Source organism: Eubalaena glacialis, chromosome 10 (genome assembly GCF_028564815.1).
Source record: "Eubalaena glacialis isolate mEubGla1 chromosome 10, mEubGla1.1.hap2.+ XY, whole genome shotgun sequence".
In the NCBI taxonomy this organism is placed as follows: Eukaryota; Metazoa; Chordata; class Mammalia; order Artiodactyla; family Balaenidae; genus Eubalaena; species Eubalaena glacialis.
This window is the reverse complement of record NC_083725.1, coordinates 19,041,331-19,059,114: the sequence shown is the minus strand read 5'-3', so window position 1 is coordinate 19,059,114 and position 17,784 is coordinate 19,041,331. Positions and strand designations below refer to the sequence as shown.

General features: G+C 55.4%; 1 protein-coding gene across 2 annotated transcripts; it reads right to left on the bottom strand.

The window, feature by feature from the left end:
* Positions 1–4,398: 4,398 nt before the first annotated feature.
* Positions 4,399–17,225, bottom strand: DRD2 (dopamine receptor D2). Of its 2 annotated transcripts, XM_061202530.1 has the most exons (7): positions 16,914–17,225; positions 11,800–11,909; positions 10,604–10,740; positions 9,249–9,439; positions 8,257–8,343; positions 6,329–6,656; positions 4,399–4,592 (listed from the first exon to the last, which is right to left on the bottom strand). In XM_061202530.1, the coding sequence occupies exons 1-7, from the start codon at positions 17,196–17,198 to the stop codon at positions 4,399–4,401; spliced, it is 1,332 nt and encodes a 443-aa protein (XP_061058513.1). In that variant the 5' UTR covers positions 17,199–17,225. The 2 variants fall into 2 exon arrangements, with proteins under 2 accessions (XP_061058513.1, XP_061058512.1); XM_061202529.1 differs by lacking the exon at positions 8,257–8,343 and having other exon boundaries at positions 16,914–17,198.
* Positions 17,226–17,784: the final 559 nt, after the last annotated feature.

Genomic DNA, 17,784 nt, shown 5'->3' with positions numbered 1-17,784 from the left:
TGTCTCCTTCTCCCTGCCCCCAATAACCCCACAGAGCCAGAGTGGATCTCCCTCTGCACAGATGGTCTACTCTCTTCCTGCCAGCTTCCTGCTTCCCTGGATCCCCCGGAAGCAGAGCCAAGGGCACCTGGTTGGCGGGCAAAGAACTTCGGGAGCATGGATGCCCAGAGTCTGGCCTCCCACTACTGAAACCCCACTAAAAGCTGCTCCCCCTAACCTGCGCCCCTCCCACCCCAGCACCTACTCATTTACTCTTGCAGCCCAAATGGCCATCATAGTCACCCCAAGGGCCGCATCCTAAAAGTCTGGTCCCAAATGGTTTTTCTTTTTCTCTCTCCTTTAAAAAATTGTTTTTCTGACTACAGTAGCCTCTCGCAACTTCACCCAGGGCTGGTCAGGGAAAGGGCAGGATGAATAATAAAAGATGTAGAGTTGAAAGACCTGGGCTCAAAGACCAGCCTTGACACCTGGGCAACCACCCTCCCTGTATGAAAGGCTTCTCTTCCCCCGGGGGTTATGAGGACAGGACAGCACTTGGGGCGAAGCCCACCGTGGCCGCTGCATAGATGGTTGCTAAGGCTACGGACACAGCCTGGGTCCTGGGGCCAGGGAGGGCAGAGAGGCAGTGGGGCACAGGGCCTGGCACGCATCCCCGGGACAGAGGTGGTGAGGGAAGAGATCCCCAGATAGGTGAGCACACTAGAAAGGCCCCCAAGGTGTGCCAGTCCTCAAAGTCCCTGTGTGCGGGCAACTGACTGCCCTGTTCTGAGCCCACCAGGGAGCAGGCTATGTGGTTGCTTCTTTGGGGGACCTCCTGCCCCGCCATTGAGGAAGTCCTCCACCATCACACTTCTTGCCCTCACCAGGTCCCTACCTACTTGTTCCGGGCCGAGGCACGCCGGTGCTGCTGTCTCCCACTCAGCCTCATCATCTAGGTAAAGAGCGCCCTGGGGCGGGGCAGCGTGTGCTGTGGCAGTGGTCGCCACACCCAGCCGGGGCTCTGCCAGGAGCTTTTACCACTATCGTGTGATTGTGGGTAACGCCCGGCATCCACTGGATTGTGAACCTGCAAAGGCAGGGATGTTGACCCCCTTTTCCACTGTTCATTCCCAGCACCTCGCTCAGGGTCTGGAGCATAATAAACAGTTGCTCAATAAATATTCACCGAGTAAGACAATGCCGGGTGGATGGATGGATAAGGTGATGCAGTTTATCCTGCACTACTGCCTTCTCAATTCCCAGGACACCTCCCCAGCCCATCGCCACCTGGAACTTCTCCAGAACCCACTAGGGGACGAATAAGGGCCTGAAGTTTGAAGACTTGCAGTCACAAACGGACATCTGAGAGGATGATGCAAAGTGCGCCACTGTGCCTGACCAGGAAGGCTCACGCCTTAAGTGGTGCTTCCTTGCTGTGCTTTGGGAGAGGGGGCTGGGGGTGCAGACTCCCCCTTCTGTAAAGGCAGATCAGTGATCCTTTGATTAAAAGGCATTCTACAGACAAAGACAAGCACAGAGGCAGAAGCACAGGGAAAGGCAGTGAGGAGAGAAAAATCAGAGCTGCAGCCTGCCCAGCCTCTGGCTTGCTACTGCCCTCACTGTCAGGGCAAAGGGGCCGCTGTCAGGGCCTCTTGCGAGAGAACAAGAGCCTGGGCTGCCCCCTTCCACCTTGGCGTTCCTGGGTCGAGCACCATCCCTTTGCCCCTGAAGCACCGAGCGGGGAGAGGGGGGAGCCCAGCCCTCCCCCTGCCCACTCCAGCTGTCAATCTGCTGTCTGGAAGAAAGACTTGAAGCTTCATGACAGCTGTGGGCAACTTTCCCTGCCCCGCCTCCCGCCCCTGCCTGCCCTCTTCCCCTCTTCTCCCTGTCAGTGCTCTTCCCAAACTGCTTTCAGGCTGCCTTCTCTCCCTCCCTCCCTCCCTCCCTCCCTCCTTCCTTCCTTCCTGCCTTCCTTCCTTCCTTCCTTCCTTCCTCCCTCCCTCCCTTCTTCTCTTCTTCTCTCTCCATCCTTTCGTCATCTCTTACAACTCCCACAGCTAATAAACCTATGTGACCTCCTGAGATTTCTAATGATAAGATGAGCTTTTAAGCTCCCATCCAGGTCAAGATCATTCATAGACTGAGTGTGTGTGTGTGTGTGTGTGTGTGCACACGCGCGCACACACAAGCCTTGGCTATGGGGTGGGTAACAGAGCTGAGAGGACTCTGGGGGGGTTGTAGCCCCCTTGGGGGTCTGATGCCTTCCGCAGGAGGGGGTCACTGGGTTATTGACCCCCGCTCCAGCTAGACTAGGAACCTGTTTGGCCCACCTTCTGGAATCGGGTATTCTGGGGACAGGAGCCTCTCCCAGGGCTTCATGCTACATTCAGGTTCAGGGAGAAGATCAAAGTCCATAATTAAGTGTTCAGGGCAAGTTAAGTGCTCCAAACTTTGGTGCTAAAAATATTGTATTTAGCATGCAAATTATGCCCTGACAGCTCCCCGGAGCCTGAGCCCGTGGGTGCCAGCACCTTGTTTGTTATCACCGCTGTTATTCTCAAGGTGGTAAGAATATTCCTCCTTCACTGGCTTGATTTACATTTCATTTTTAAAAAGCCAAATTTCTGTTGTTGGGTCAGTGCCAAGTCGTGGCCCCAGAAGGCTTGGAGCTGTGACTGGTCTGGAGGCCAAGAGGCAGGAGGACACCAGGCCACATCACGCAGGGCCTCCCCGCCTGCCCCAGAGGAAGGGGGTCCTGATGCGAGACAGGGGAAGGGGCAGACACAGATGTGGGCACAGGCGCACCTCGAAGGCCACCTTTCCCACAGAGCCTTCTCTGCCCTGGTGGGCGAGCAGGGCTAAGGACTGGGCCTGCAGAGGTGCCAGGACCTGGAGAGGAGGAGAAGGGAAGTGGGGATAGCCTGGCTTGCCTCTGGTAGGACCCTGCTGCTCTGGCAATTAGGGGAGCCCTGGGGACGCCGCGGGATTCCTACTGGAAACGTTCTCCCCTTCCATCTTGGCTGGTGATTGAAGGTCAGGACCACCCAACAGCAGCTCTGAGAGCACTCAGGTCCGCTCGGGAGGAGAGGACTGGATGAGGGGAGAAACACACAGGCACACACGTCTTCTCCTTGGCCCTCCTGGAGCAGCTCCTCTCCTCCTTTCCCCCAAAGTCCTGTACCCTCTGATGGTGGCCAGGGCCACCTTCTCTGGAGGGTCTGCAGAAGGCCTCTCCAACTCTGACCCCCAGCACAGACACGGAGCTTTGGCCACACCAGATGCAGAGATTGGAGGTGACACTGCACCCTCCGCTTGAGGGGCCCTGGATGTGACTCTTGTCAAAGTTTTATTAGTTTGGAGCATGTGTAGTGATGTTACAGAGTTTGGGGCCTGGGGGCTCCCCCAAGCTGCAGCTTCCCCTCCTCCCTCTGGCAGGGCCAGGGCAGGCTGAATGGTATTCAGCAGCCGCTTAGCCATGGGCTCCTCTAAGGCGGAGGCAGTGGAAAGAAAAGGGGAGAAGAGGACTGGAGAGCGGAGAGGCGAAAGGAAGAGAAAAGGACGTGGTTTGCGGCAGAGGGTGTCAGGGGCAGTCTCTCAAAGGACCTCAGACACCCCCAACCCAAGCCCCAGGCATGTCACGTGCCGGCCTTCCCTGCCAGCTCTCCCAGGTTGGCCCAACATTTGCTACAGAGAGGCACCCACGTCCATCAGGGGGGCAGCAGAGTGGGCTTGGGGTAGGGGTGGTCCTCTCCCCGCAGACCCTCCTGGGCTCTTGGAGTATGGAAACCTCACGGGGAGCTGGGTGGGGTCGGGACCCACTGCTGTGGATGGAAGTAGCAGCTCCTGCCAGGCTCGGGTGGGAGAAGGGGTGAAGTTTTTGCTTGGGCTTCTCTGGGGTCCATCCAGACCTGGTATGTACATGGGTCTCCCTGGCCTGAAGTTGCCTGGGGCCTTGGCAAGAGCTCTGGCTTCCCTGGTGTAGGCCTTGGGGGGTGTGAACTGTCCATCGCTCCCCACTGCCCGCTCCAGCACAGGCCTGTGAAGACCAGGCCAGCATGGCCTCTGAGCTTTGACACTGGCCCAGCAACCCCAGAGCCCCAGAGAAAGGTCAGAGAAGGCGGCTGTGTCTTTGGTGCCAAGGAGAGGGGGTCTGGAAGTGGGAGGGGGCTCCGTGAGCTGCCTCTGAGCCAGGGGTCCGGCCCGAGGGCTGGCACCGTGCCTGGCTCTCTAGCACTGCCCTGGCAGAGTGAGGGTGTGCGGTCAGTGAGGGCCGTGGAGCCAAGCTAACACCACGGGGCCTGCGGGCGAGGAGAAGGCCGAGTCTGCCCTGCGCCACCCGGCCCACGGCTCCCAGGGCCCGAGGCAGGGCCGCTGGGCAGGGAGTTGGGAAGCAGGCTGCTGTGCAGGTGGGCAGCAGGGTCAGCAGTGTAGGATCTTCAGGAAGGCCTTGCGGAACTCAATGTTGAAGGTGGTGTAGATGATGGGGTTCACGGCGCTGTTGACATAGCCCAGCCACGTGAAGGCGCTGTACAGGACGGGTGGGATGTTGCAATCACAGTGTATGTTCAGGATGTGGGTGATGAAGAAGGGCAGCCAGCAGATGATGAACACGCCTGGGGGAGAGGGGGGCAGTCAGGGGTGCCCGGGGCCGGGGAGGGGCTGGGTGGGGAGGCTGTGCCGGGTGGGGCAGAGGGGGAGGACCTGGATCGCATGCTTCAGGCCCCGCCCAGGCACCAAGGCTGCAAGAGCAGCGCAGGGGGAGCCGCGGTCTTGGATGCTGGACCTGCCTCTGACCCCAGTTTGCAGTCACCTCATCTCCCTCAGCCTCGTTTTCCTGCCTGTGCCGTGTATATAACGATACCCACCTCATAGGGGAGGATAAAGGGCTTGACAACAAATCCAAACGCTTAACACCCTGACACAGGTCAGCTGGTGGAAATGGATATATCTACTCTACAGCGTCGTCGTCTTTGAGACGACCTTCCGCGGAAGCTGGGAGAGGAGAGTTTGTTCACTGCCGTGGGGAACGCGCAGTTGGGGCCAGAGGGAGAGTTGGATGCCCAGCCGCTTAGTCCTCTTGGCATCCCCATGAGGAAGGCGGGAAACTGAGGCTCGGGAACATCTCTGTGATGTGCGCAAGGCCACTCCACTCTTGGTGGCAAAGCCGAGATCTGAACTCCAGTCTATCAAGGTCCCCAAGTGGCCAGGCTCTTGCTACGCTTTCCCCCAGCTTCCCCAGCCCTTGGTGGACACCCCTTGCTAATCCCCGCCTGGTGACACAAGGCTGTCACGAGTCCGACCTCCTGCCCGCCGCTCTGCCTGCCTAACTCGGGACCTCCTGTTTGGTGGGACGCTCCGTGGGGAGGCACCATCTGCACAGAATGCCACACGGGCACACGGGAATTCCCCGGGGATGGAGCAGTGCCTGGGAAGGGCAGGGCCGCAAAGCAGAGACCCCCAGGACTGGAGCAGAGGGCCTGGCTGGAGCCCGCTCTGCCTCTCCCAGCCGCGTGATCACGGGTTGGTCCCCTAACCTGCTATGACTGCGAGCTCTCATTTGTAAAACCAGAATAGTGACACCTGTCCTTCTCGTGTCATAGGACTGTTGGGAGGCCAAAGGGATGGTGGGTGTGGATGGGTGTCACAACTACCCTGGGTGCTGCCCGGAAGGCAGAGACACATCAGTCCCTCCATCCTGTACCCATCACCCATAGCAGTCCAGCCCTTGATTCTTGACCTTTATTATCTGGTTTTCTAAGAGAATTTATTCTAAAGCCTTGTCTCACTCACTCTCATTTAGATCGGGGGCCCCCTCACAGCCCCGTTTACTGTTCACATCTTTGGTCCCACCGGGTCTTGGTTGAGGCAAGTGAATTTCCTGATTCCTCAACAGTAGCAATATTAACAACGCGTGTGTGTACGGCTTTGTAGTTTGTAAAATGCTTTCACCACCGTGTATCATTTGATGACCACGATAACCCTGACAAGTAACCTGCTCTTTACTGATGGGGAGATGAGAGAGAGAAATGACCTACCCAGGGTCATGAGGTTTTGGGGGTCATTATGGTAAACTGGTCAAGTTCAGACTCTGGAGTGGGGCTGCCTGAGTTTAAATCACGTATCCTCTTTGATCAAGATACAAAAGCTCTCGGAACCTCAGTTTCCGCATCTTTAAAATGAGCATAATTATAGAATCTACCTAGTCAGATATGTCAATGGGCTTGACCTGTGCCTGAAAAGTGCCAGTCCTGTGACCTACCAGCCATGATTAGGGAGCAATGGTAAGGAATGGGACCTACAGTGATGGGTCCATTTCTCAGCCAGGGTCCAGCAGCTAGGGCCGACTCACCGAGAACAATGGCGAGCATCTGGGTGGCTTTCTTCTCCTTCTGCTGGGAGAGCTTCCTGCGGCTCATGGTCTTGAGAGAGGTCCGGGTTTTGCCATTGGGCATGGACTGGATCTCAAAGATCTTGGCAATCTTGGGGTGGTCTTTGGCATGTCCGTTCTTCTGTGGTTTGGCAGGGCTGTCAGGTGTGCTGTGGAGGCCGTGGTGGGATGCGTTGGGGAGGGTCAGCTGGTGGTGGCTGGGCGCGATGGGGCTGTACCGGGTCCTCTCGGGCGGGCTGGTGCTGGAGAGCATCTCCATTTCCAGTTCCTGGGCTCGGCGGGCAGCCTCCTGCACAGAGGCAGAGAGCTCTGGGTAGAGCCAGGCAAGTTCTCAGCCATCAGCCACCCAGCCTCACCCGGCCCCTCTGGCCTCACCTGGCCTCACCCAGCCCCACCCAGCCCTTCATTATCCCCCTACGGAGACTCCTACAAGCACCACAGGGTCACTCTGCCAGAGAGGCAAGGGGGATCATCATTGGGAGGCAGGGACTGTCTGGGTGCAGGACCCAGGGCCCAAGGCAGTCCCCGCCTGCCAGGTCACCCCTGGCCCCCTTCGCAGAGCAATCCTCAGGCAGCCTCAGTGACCCCACCACCATTCTATGGGGGCTTTGTACCTAGGCACTTCTCTTTTATGAGCTGAGTAACACTCGCTGAGTGCCAGCTAAGTGCCAGGCGCCAGCTGGCTGCCGGGAATAAGTTACTGATTGGCGTTCAGTGCCTGCCTCCAGGACCTCATGTTCTAACTGCACGAGGGCAGCCCTGTTCTTCCAGCCAGGCTGAAACAGGGTCTGTCAGGCTGACCCGAGGCACCTGTACCAGCACTCACAGGTGAGCTCCATTTCTCCTGGTAGACTGATGCAGGGGCCGAAGGGTGGACCCCTGGGTCCCCACATCTTCCTCGCTGGGCTGATCTTGAGGGCCCTGGGCTCAGGTCCCTCCTCATGCTCCCTTATTCCAGGCCTTAGGGTCTCAGCCTGAGCTTCTGAAACGCAGCCTCACTGTGTGCCCAGGTGCCCTGATCCTGAGTCCCTGTCTCGGCCTCTATCTCAAACGGTTGCTTGGAGTCCTGCCCTTGCAGGTGAACAGGGAATGTTCAAGTGAAGAGCAGGGGCCCTGCTTCCTGAAAACACCTGACCTGGACTTGCTGTGCAGCTCTCCGTGGATTCCCTGGCCCATCCTCTTCTCACCCCAGGGGATGGGACATCTGCTGCTTGGACCCTGGTGCTACTCTCACTGAGCAGACCCTGGGGTCTGCTGGGATTCTGCATCTCTGGGCTCTACTTACAGGCTGCACTTTACCGGGAGCCCCATGCCGCTCTGCTCCCTCCTCCCCCAGCACCCAGCCTCCAGCCCCAGAACCTGCCTGTCTGTAAGGCGGCGTATGCAAGTAGAAAGAACAGGGGCATGGATTTCAGAGAGTCACTTAGGTCTGGACTCGACTACTCACTCTCTCACTAACTGTTTGGCCTGGGTGAGTTACCTAACCTCTCTGAGCGCCTCTTTCTCTTCTGTAAAATGAAGATCCATAAGATCAAGAACACTTACCTCTCAGGGTCGCCGTGAGGATTTGATGAGATACTAGGAAGATGGTAGGTGCTCAGTTAATGGTCATAGCCATTATTATTATTGTTATTGTTACATGGCCAAGTCCTTTCTCCCAGCTATTTCCTTGGGCTACGGGTCCCTCTCTGTGCCTTGCAGAATTGAGCTGTCTTGCTCCATGCCTGCTTACGAGTGTGTGTGGTAAGCCTGGCCTCAGCTGAAACAAAGTGGGGGATCCTGGGAGGTGCTTATCCCTTTGACCAGCTGGTGAGGTCTTCGAGAATCATGGCAGGTGCATTTCCCTAGAGGCAGAGACCAGGCTCCAGGTCCCTGACCGGGACACTTACCACTCTCCGCCTGTTCACAGGGAAACTCCCATTAGACTTCATGATAACGGTGCAGAGTTTCATGTCCTCAGGGTGAGTGCAGTTGCCCTGTGGAGTGAGCCAGCACATGGGTCATGACGGGGAGGGGGCTGGCGACAGAATCCCAATGCAGGGTAGTCAGACTGGGCACAGGAGCTCAGAGAAGGGCAGACATTAGGAGGGTGGGGGCCTGAGGAGGCAATCGAGGCAAGGGTGAGGTTCGGTACTGTGATGGGAAGAGGTGGGCAGGATGAGGCACGACAGGGCCCTGACTTTTATGTGGCACCTGCTAAGGATCTGGCCCCCTACTAGGCATGCTCAATCCCTCTCACACCGAATCCTCAAGACCACCCTGTGAGATCTGTATTTTGATTCACGTTTAACAGATGAGGAAACAGGCTCAGAGAAGTTAAGCAACTTGCCCAAGGTCACTCAGCAAAAAAGTGGTGGTGCCAGGATTTGAACCTGAGGTGTCTAAGCCCAAAGCTCTTGTTCCTTCTGTGCCCACATACCGTCTTTCTCAGGGAGGGCTGAGCGGAGGGAAGAAGTCACAAGACACAAGTATGGAAAAGAAAGAGAGGCAGAGGAGGGAAGTAGGCGAGAGCAGGTAAGGTAGAAGGAGGTTTGAATAGAAGAGGACAGAGCATGGGAGATAAAGGAGGTGGGATGGAGGCCTCAGAGGGACAGAAAGGGAGGCAGAAGGGCCAGAGTGAGGAAAGGAGAAAGGGAGGACAGCAGAGACGTGGAGTTCCAGGAGCTGCTGGGTTCAGACACTGGTCTCCATGCAAAGTCCTCTCCTCCCAGGTGGTCTCCGCCCCCTCCCCACCTCCGACCCCTGGAGATTCAAGTCGCCCACTGAGGTCCCAGCCTTCGAAATCTGCCGGCGCCCAGCTCCTCGGAGCTCCTCCAGCCTGGACCCCATGCACCCCCGGGTCACGGTTAGGCAGGGACATCGGGGGAGGGGATCTCGGGACCTTGAGCGGGGCCTTCAGGTTGGCCCTGAAAGCCCGGCTGCTGCGCTTAGTGTTGACCCGCTTGCGCCGCCTGCGGAGGACGACGTAGATCTTGATGTAGACCAGCAGGGTAACGAGGAAGGGCACGTAGAAGGAGACGATGGAGGAGTAGACCACGAAGGCGGGGTTGGCGATGATGCATTCGTTCTGGTCTGGGGGGGAGGAGAGCCCCAGGTGGGTGTGTCAGCCGGCCCCCCGGGCCACAGTGCCTTCCCAGTTACCGAGAATATGACTAGACGCCTAAGGCGGCCTGGAAACGTTAGATGTAAATAAATGTGCAGCATAAATCAGAGTATTAAAAACAACCATGAGCAAAAAGCTAAGCTGTGCTGACTGTTTCCAAGTGTTTCCATTAATATCCCCTCGTTACTTCGTCATTAGTTTTGTCATCCATGAGCACACGAGTGGCGCCACGGTTTTGGGGACAAAGTGACGGAAGAAAATGATAGAAGAAGAGTAACCTATTATTTTAGCCTTTCCTGTGTATTGGTGGGAGGTCTGACACCTTTTAATTTTAGGGACAAGATGACTTGGTCCTCTTTGCTGAACTCACCTGTGTTCCAATGTCTTTCCAAGTTCCCTTCCAGATCTAGCAGATGTCTATCCTCTCTCCCAGGGCCTTTCCAGATTAATCCAAGCACGTTTAGCCCTATTCCTGCTTCTTGGAATTCCCATGACACTTAGATCTTGAACTGCATGCTTTCAAGGCTTCCTTGTGTCCTGTCCGGTGATGGTCTCTGGAGGCACACCGGTGTCATCTATCTCCCTGACGGTCGCTGTGCCTCTTCTGTCGGAGGCGCTCCTGACTGCCTTGCACAGGACACAGTCACAGTGAGCTAGCCTCCTACTTCTTTCTACCTTTCCTGCTCCAGGTGGCTCAGGCCTGGCCTGGGTTTGGCCAGCCCGGAGGCTTCAGCTTCATTACACAAACACTATTATCAGGGGTGATGGAGGCCCAGCAGCCTCCTACCCTGTGTGCACACACACAGACAGGCACACACATGCATTTTGCAAGGCTGTCTGGTCTGCTTCAATTCAAACAAAGTTGAAAATGGCCAGGCATCCTCCTGAAGCATTATCCCCACTCCTCACCCAACTCCCTTGTGCCCCAGGCCATTGTTCCTCTCTGACCTTACCAGGTACAACTCGGAGTCGGGCTTGGCCCAGGAGACTCAGCCTGGCCTCAGTCTGAGGTGGTGAACAGGCTCCTGATGGGTCACCACCCATGTCCGCACCAGGGTTCAGCTCCCTCAAGGTCCTGCACAGGGCCAGGGCTGGGGCCAGCTGAGCCCCAGGCAACCAGAGGCAGGACTCACCTGTGTTGTTGAGTCCGAAGAGCAGAGGGCAAGAGATGGTGAAGGACAGGACCCAGACGATGGAGATCATGACAGTGACTCGGCGCTTGGAGCTGTAGCGCGTGTTGTAGAGCATGGGCATGGCCACGGCTGTGTACCTGTGAGGGCGCGGGGCGGGAACCTTGAGTCTGGGGTGCAGGCCCAGGGACCACTCACTCCACAACATTGGCACAACAGAGACACCCCACTTTGGGAGGATGGAAAGTTGGTCCACCTCCTGTTTACTCTAAATCAACCCTCTCCTGCCCCCAACTCAGACAGCAAGGGCAGTTGGTGACTGCCAATCAAGTGTTTAATGACTGACCGGCTACCTTTCAATCCTGGACCATATCTGCCACTCCAGTCTCCCTGCTTGGATTTTAGGCTTTTCGAGGGGCCATGGCCTGGGTCTTTGCACCTTTGAAACTGTACCCCCTGCACCTGCGCTGGGCCCATGGCGCGTAGAAGTGTTTGTTGATGGATTGGTAGCCAGGACCCTCAGAGCAAGGGTCAGGTCTCATTCAGCAGAAAATAATAACAATGGTAATTGTTTATGATGCCTCACATCACCCTACCCAGCACTTCTGAGACATTAGTTCCATTCATCTTCCAAGAATCCGGCAAAGGGTGTAGAGTCAGGGCCTCTGGGAGCCCATGTGGCCCATGTGTGCAAATTAGTAAAAGGCTCTGGGGATAGAGCTTAGCAAGGTGGGCAGAACCTGGGCCCCCTTGGCCTTGTGCCCTGTGCTGGGTGCAAAATGCACAACCAGATACTAGACCCGCATGTGGGCAGGTGCCATCATGCTTGGTTTCTAGACAATGAAACTAGGGTTCTGAAAACATCCACAATCTGCCCAAGGTCACGTAAGTAAGAAGTGATAGGGTGAGGGCTTCAGTCAGGTCAGGAGCTTTCTCCTCTATGCCTGTCCCTGTCTGGGTATTCTTGGTAGCATTACTGTCTATAGACAGTCTCCCTTTAAGGGGTCTGTCCTCTCCCACACATGTGCACACACTCACACATGCACGCGTACATGCACACATGCACACACAAACACGTGGGCTCACAGGCACACAGCCAGCCGTATAGCATCATGGACAGAGCCTGACCCTGCAGAAGAGGTGGGGCAGCCCAAGAGGTGAACGGTCTAGCTCACCTCTCCCATCCTGGCTGGGCTCACCTGTCGATGCTGATGGCACACAGGTTCAGGATGCTTGCTGTGCACATCATGACATCCAGAGTGACAAAGATGTCACAGTGAATCCTGCTGAATTTCCACTCGCCCACCACCTAGGACAAAGCAACATAATGGGTGGACAGTAGAGGAGATTGGCTCAGGCACTGTAGCTTGGTGTCCCGGGGCAGATCGGGCCATGGGCTCAGTGGGGGTCTCGTGGGGCTCTGGCCGAGGGAGGAGAGGGGCAGCCATGGGGAGCTGTACCCACGGGTGTCTGAGGCCCTTGCCCCGGCCCCTTCTCCTCCTAGACACATAAGGCCACTTTGTGCCAAGAAGTTTGCTAGAAGAAAGATGACCAACTTACTCAAGGGCCTCAGCTTTGAACCCTCACCTGTGAAACGTTTGTGTGGACACCTTGCGATCCTCATGTTACCAGTGAGGAAACTGAACCTCAGAAAAGTGCAGTGACTCGCCTAAGGCCTTTCAGCTCAGCTTCTGCCCTGCCCTGGCCCAGGTTTCTAGGGGAGCCGGGCTGCTCCTTGGTGTATGGCACAGAGTTGGGACCCAGCGAGTGTCTGTTAAGAATAATGGTGAAGACGGTGACTATGAAGCAGTGAAGACATTTCTGCTCCTCGTTACACTTAGAGAGTAAGAGAAGGGAAGCCTGGGCTAGAGTTTTCAGAAAAGCAGGACGGGCCGGGGAAGGTGTGTAACGATACATCCCTGGTTCAGTGTAAAATGAGGAGTCCAGCTCACGGCAAGAGCGTTTTGCACCCCTCTTCCCCCCCGACAGACACACACATTCATACCCCCCCATGCACACCCACACCCCGACACCTCCCATTTACACATACAGGCACACACACTCACACAGCAGGCTGGCCCTGGCAGCCGTGGAAGGTTGCAGCAGGCCCCATCCCTGAGGACAGAGTCAGGACAGGGAGACACAACTTGCACTACTATCTATTGGAGAAAAGAGGAGCAGGAAAGCCCCCTCCCAGTGACGGGAGCAGAGCAGTACCCACTCTGTGGGGCACAGCAGGGCAGCAGGGCTAATTATAATGCTCACTCTCAGCCCTGCCCTCTTAGCTGCTCTCAGGCATAAAACCAATTGCTGGCATTTAAGCACAGTGATGGAGGAAACTGCAGCTTTTCCCAGAAGACAGGAAACCTCTCGTGTCGCCACGCTGGCCAGGTGGGCAGGAGCTGGATATCCGGGGGCCAGGGAGGTGGGCACAGGTGGAAGGGGATAGACGGGGCTTCCCTGGCATCAACAGAGTCTACCTTTAAGACACTACTGGGAGGGTCCCAGGCCCACATGGTCTGTGCTCCACCTTGGCGCCCTCCTAGGACTAGTATTTCCAAACTGCTCTCATTCCCCTGGGGATCTAGGTCTGGGATATCAGGGCCGTCTTCTCCATCCTCCCTGCTTCCTTCTGTCCTCCCTACCTTTTTTTCTACAGACACTTATTGGACAACTTACTATGCGTCTGGCTCTGTCCTAGACTCTGGGGCACCGTGGTGAACAATCCTGACACAGTCTTCAGGGAGCTCTCAATCCCTGCCCCCCAAAAGCCTTCCTGGAGGACAGAAGAAGGCGGGGCTTCCTCCAAGGTACCAGGAGTAGCTGCTCTAGAACGCAGTTAGGGGCTTCTGAATCAAAGGCTCAAGAAAGTGTGTTGATAGCCACTGTTTATAGAGCATCTCCTGTGGGCACATACTTTATCTCATTTATTGTTCTTAAAGCTTGTACAAGAGGGGATTGCTTATGCCCATTCTTGGATGAGGGAATGAAGCTCAGGAGTACACCCAGCTAGTATGCAGCAGGGCTGGAATTTGAAGCAAGCTCTTTGGGCAGCACATCCTATGCTCTCTCCTGAGCTGCCTTGGAAGGGACAATCTAGCTTGTCAAAAGAGGAGATGATTATGTAAAAAGTACTAGATAAACACAAAGTGTGAAAGGAGAGATTGTAACTGCACGGGTAGACTAACTTGGGGTCAGGGAGAAAAAGGACTTGCCCAAGGTCACCTGATAATTTAGTAACAGAGGGAGCACCATCCCCCAGGTATACTAGCCCCACTCCAGGGCTGTTTCCTCCGCACCTTTGGACAACATTCCTCAATATCCTTGCACAGAATGAGACCTGTGGGATGGGCCTCAAGCTGCCTTGGCTAAATCCTAACAATGACTTGTACACATGTGTCAGGCACGGTTCCAAACACTTTACACTCATTTCTATGGAATGTGACAGCAAACCTCGGAGGCCACCGCTCCTCGAAACCTCCAGCCAGCTACGCCCCTGCGCCTACACCCCACTCTGGGGATTTGCACACTTTTTTCTCTGTCTGGAGTGCAAGTGCCTTGCTCCTCTCCTGGATAATTCTTCTGAAAGCATCACTTCTGCCTGCGAGCCTTCCCCAATGCCTCCAGGCCTAGTCCTGTGCTCCCCGCCCCGTCGTGCTCGCACATCTCCTGTGGAGGCTGCTCCCTTGTCATCTCCATCGGGCTGCACTATAATGGCCCTGCCAAGGCCTTAGAGCCCGGCCCTAGGAATGGGGCAGGATGCAGACGTGCTCATACCTGTTGACTGAGTGAGTCAAGAACGGGGATCTGAGTCTGCCCACTTTCTCAATCGCATCTGCTCTTCTGGAAAATGCATGAGGCAAAGCCTCCCCTCAAAGGCTTGTGAGGCCAAAATGGCCTATGCAGACAAGCAGGCCCTGGCTCTCTTCTCTCGGTTTCTCCACGTGGAAAGTGGTAGGGTCAGGAATTGAACCTGGTTCTCTCACTCCAAAACCAGCGTGCTTCCCATATACTGAGCAGAATAAATGATGCACATCCAGCCCCACCTAGCCGGATGCCAACACGGCAGGCTATCAGAGGCATTTAACATCCCTGGAAATGGAACAGATGGAAAATTCTGGACAACGAGAGTGTCTCTGGAGAGGGTACAGTATATGGTTGGGAGGATACTTTAACAGGATGTTGGGATAGGGTGAGACTCCACTTGGGACATTCTCTAGGGACAATAAGTACCCGAGACAATGTCACAGGGCCCACTGTCCAGCTCTTGTTTGATGGGAGAGTTTGAGCACTGCCCTTTGAGATGCCATTCTTCACCCTCCCCTGAAACACTGAGCTTCACCTTTAAAATAATGTGAACAAGTATGTTTAAAATATGTGTGTCGAGAACCTATAGATTCCTAGGAGCCCTAAAGCACAGATGTGGCTCTCCCTTAGAGGCTCTGGGTAGGCGTGGTGGGTCTGGAAGCCCCAGATCCCACGCCCAGAGTCCTGGGCAGAGCAAGCCTCCCTCTGCAAGAGGGCACCTCTTTGCCTGGGCATGGGGAGGGTCCTTCAATGTGCAGAGGTGTGGCTATCTATCAGCATCTTCATCTTTATCACCGTTGTCATGACTACTTTTACATGGTGCTTACTATATGCCTGCTGCCATTCTAAGCACTTTTCATATATTAACGCATGTGATTCTCAAACAATGCTATGACATAAGCACTGTGATTATCTTCATTTCTAGATGAGGAAACCAGGCACGGAGAGGTTATTTGCTTGGCCAGATACCCATCATTTTTTACCTGATGGTCTGCGGCCTGGGAACCTCCTTTTCAAGGGAGCAGGAGGGGAACAAGTGTAAGAATCAAGAAGGGGTTCCTCAGGGAGAGGCCCTCAGACAGGATGTGGGATGGACAGAGTCTAGGGGTCCCCACAAACGTGCAGTCATGGAATAATTGGACGGCTGGCCGGTGGCGCCTGTATGCTTTTAGGTTGTATTGTATCTATTGTTTGTTTCTTGTTGGTTGTCTCTTAACATTCCGGTCATTTTGAAAGTTCCAGCCTGTCTGAGCCGTGCTAAAGGAAACCGAGGGAGCGATGGCCCAGAGCTCCATGTGGGCCCGTGTGGTAGTGACAACAGGAGCCCCTGGGGACGTGGAGACCGTAAGACCAGCCTCTCCTCCCCACCTCTGCTTCTTCTCCTAGATGTCTCCTCTGCTCAAACCTACAAAGGTTTCATGTTTTCTTTGAAAGGTGGAAGCCTTCCCTCCCAGGCAGGGGGCTTGTCTCTACGGCACAGGTAAATTCCCCTCTTGTCCGGGATGGGGAGGTAACAGCTCAGAGATCTTAGTGATCTTGGCATTGGCTTTTTCCTGAATGCCTGGTCAGCTTCCCTTGAATCCAGACTCCTCCCCAGAACCCAGGGCAGAGAAAGTGGCAGGATCCAGCCTGTGCCCACCCAGATTCCCCAGGCCCTCCCTCATCTGCCTGCCAGCCCTGGAAAGTGTCCTCCTGGAGGTGGGTCCCCACTTCAGGACTTCTCAGTGATTTCTCCCTTTGCTGTGTGATCCAGGTAAAGACAGGCAACTTCTCAAAGCTTCTGTTTCCTCTTCCTTAAAGTGAGAAGAATGATGTCGACTCAGAATCAGCACGAGTATTTGCTGAGTATGTGTCTGTGGAACGCCCGGCAGCACCTGGCCCACAGCAGGGGCTGCCTACTCACTATTCCGGGCTCAGGGCTGGACTCTGTTCCCGGCCGAGCAATGCGTCACCATGCGGTCCTTCCCAAGGAAAGGGGTACAGCACAGTTCACAGCGGCCTTGACCTGGAGGTCCCAGACACAGGCTAGGACACACAGAGGAGCGGGGAGGGCAGGGAGGAGAGCGTGCAGCAGCAGCCCGCATTCTAAAGTGGGTGGAGAAGGATGAAGATTTCAGGCCTGGGAGCACAAGGCTCTGCCATCCTCAGGGATCCTTGTCGATGACTTCCATGCTCAACACGACCTAATGAACCAACTCTGGGGCCCGAATTCCAGCCGCTGTGTGAGGCTGGAGAAGTCACCTAACTTCTCTGACCATCTGGCTCACCATCTAGAAGATGCTGCGAGGGCTCGGTGGGGAGATGCTGTATGTGAAGGACTGATGCGAGGCCTGGCACTTACTAAGCGCCTTACAACTGGTAGTCGGGATTGTTAAGGAGACGATCTACCCATTTTGTAAGACTGAGCCCAGAGTGGAGGAAGGGCCCACCCGAGAAGGCACACTCTTGGAGGGAGGCTGGACTCTCCCGGGGAAGGCGCCCGAGCACGGCAGGAGCCCAGACCTACCTCCAGGTAGACCACCCAGGGCATGACGAGCGTGGCCACCAGGAGGTCGGCCACAGCGAGGCTGACGATCAGGTAGTTGGTGGTGGTCTGCAGCGCCTTCTCGCGGGACACGGCCATGCACACCAGCACGTTGCCGAAGACGATGACGAAGATGAGGAGGGTAAGCAGCATGGCGTAGTAGTTGTACTGGGGCCTGTCGGCTTTCCCTTCGGACCCGTTGAAGGGCCGGCTCCAGTTCCGGCTCTCCAGATCGTCATCGTACCAGGACAGGTTCAGCGGATCCATGGGAGCAGCGGGGCCACTGGGTAGCCAGGCTCTGGCCAGGAGAAACGGACACAGGGAGTAAGCAGGAGGGCCTCCCAAAGCATGCGGCCACCCACAGAGGGCTCCGGGGCTAAAACCTACCACGGGAGGTTAAAAGAGAATTCTCCAGCCTCAGGATTTAAGGTTTGCATCCCCCAATTTTTTTAAAACATGGGGGCCTGCTGCCACTCTTCTGCTAGCAAGTTCTTACAGATGGTAAAACAAATGAGATAGTACAATTTTTTAACTATAATAAAATAAATGATCTTGAAAAGAGCTGATCATTCATTCACCCATTTATTCAACAAAAAATTAAGTGCATCCCATGCCCCACACAAGTTAGTGAGGAGTTCCAGCTTCTAGTGGTAAGACTAGAAATATGCATTCATTCATTCTTAATTCTATAAATGTTTATTGAACATTGTTCTATATCACGCTAGAAACATAGTCAGGAACAAAATATACATAGTTCTCCAGCTCACATTCTAAAAGAAACAATAGCCAATGAACCAAGCAATTAAATCTATGGGTGGTAGGTGCTCGGAAACGGAATGGGGAGAGAGACACA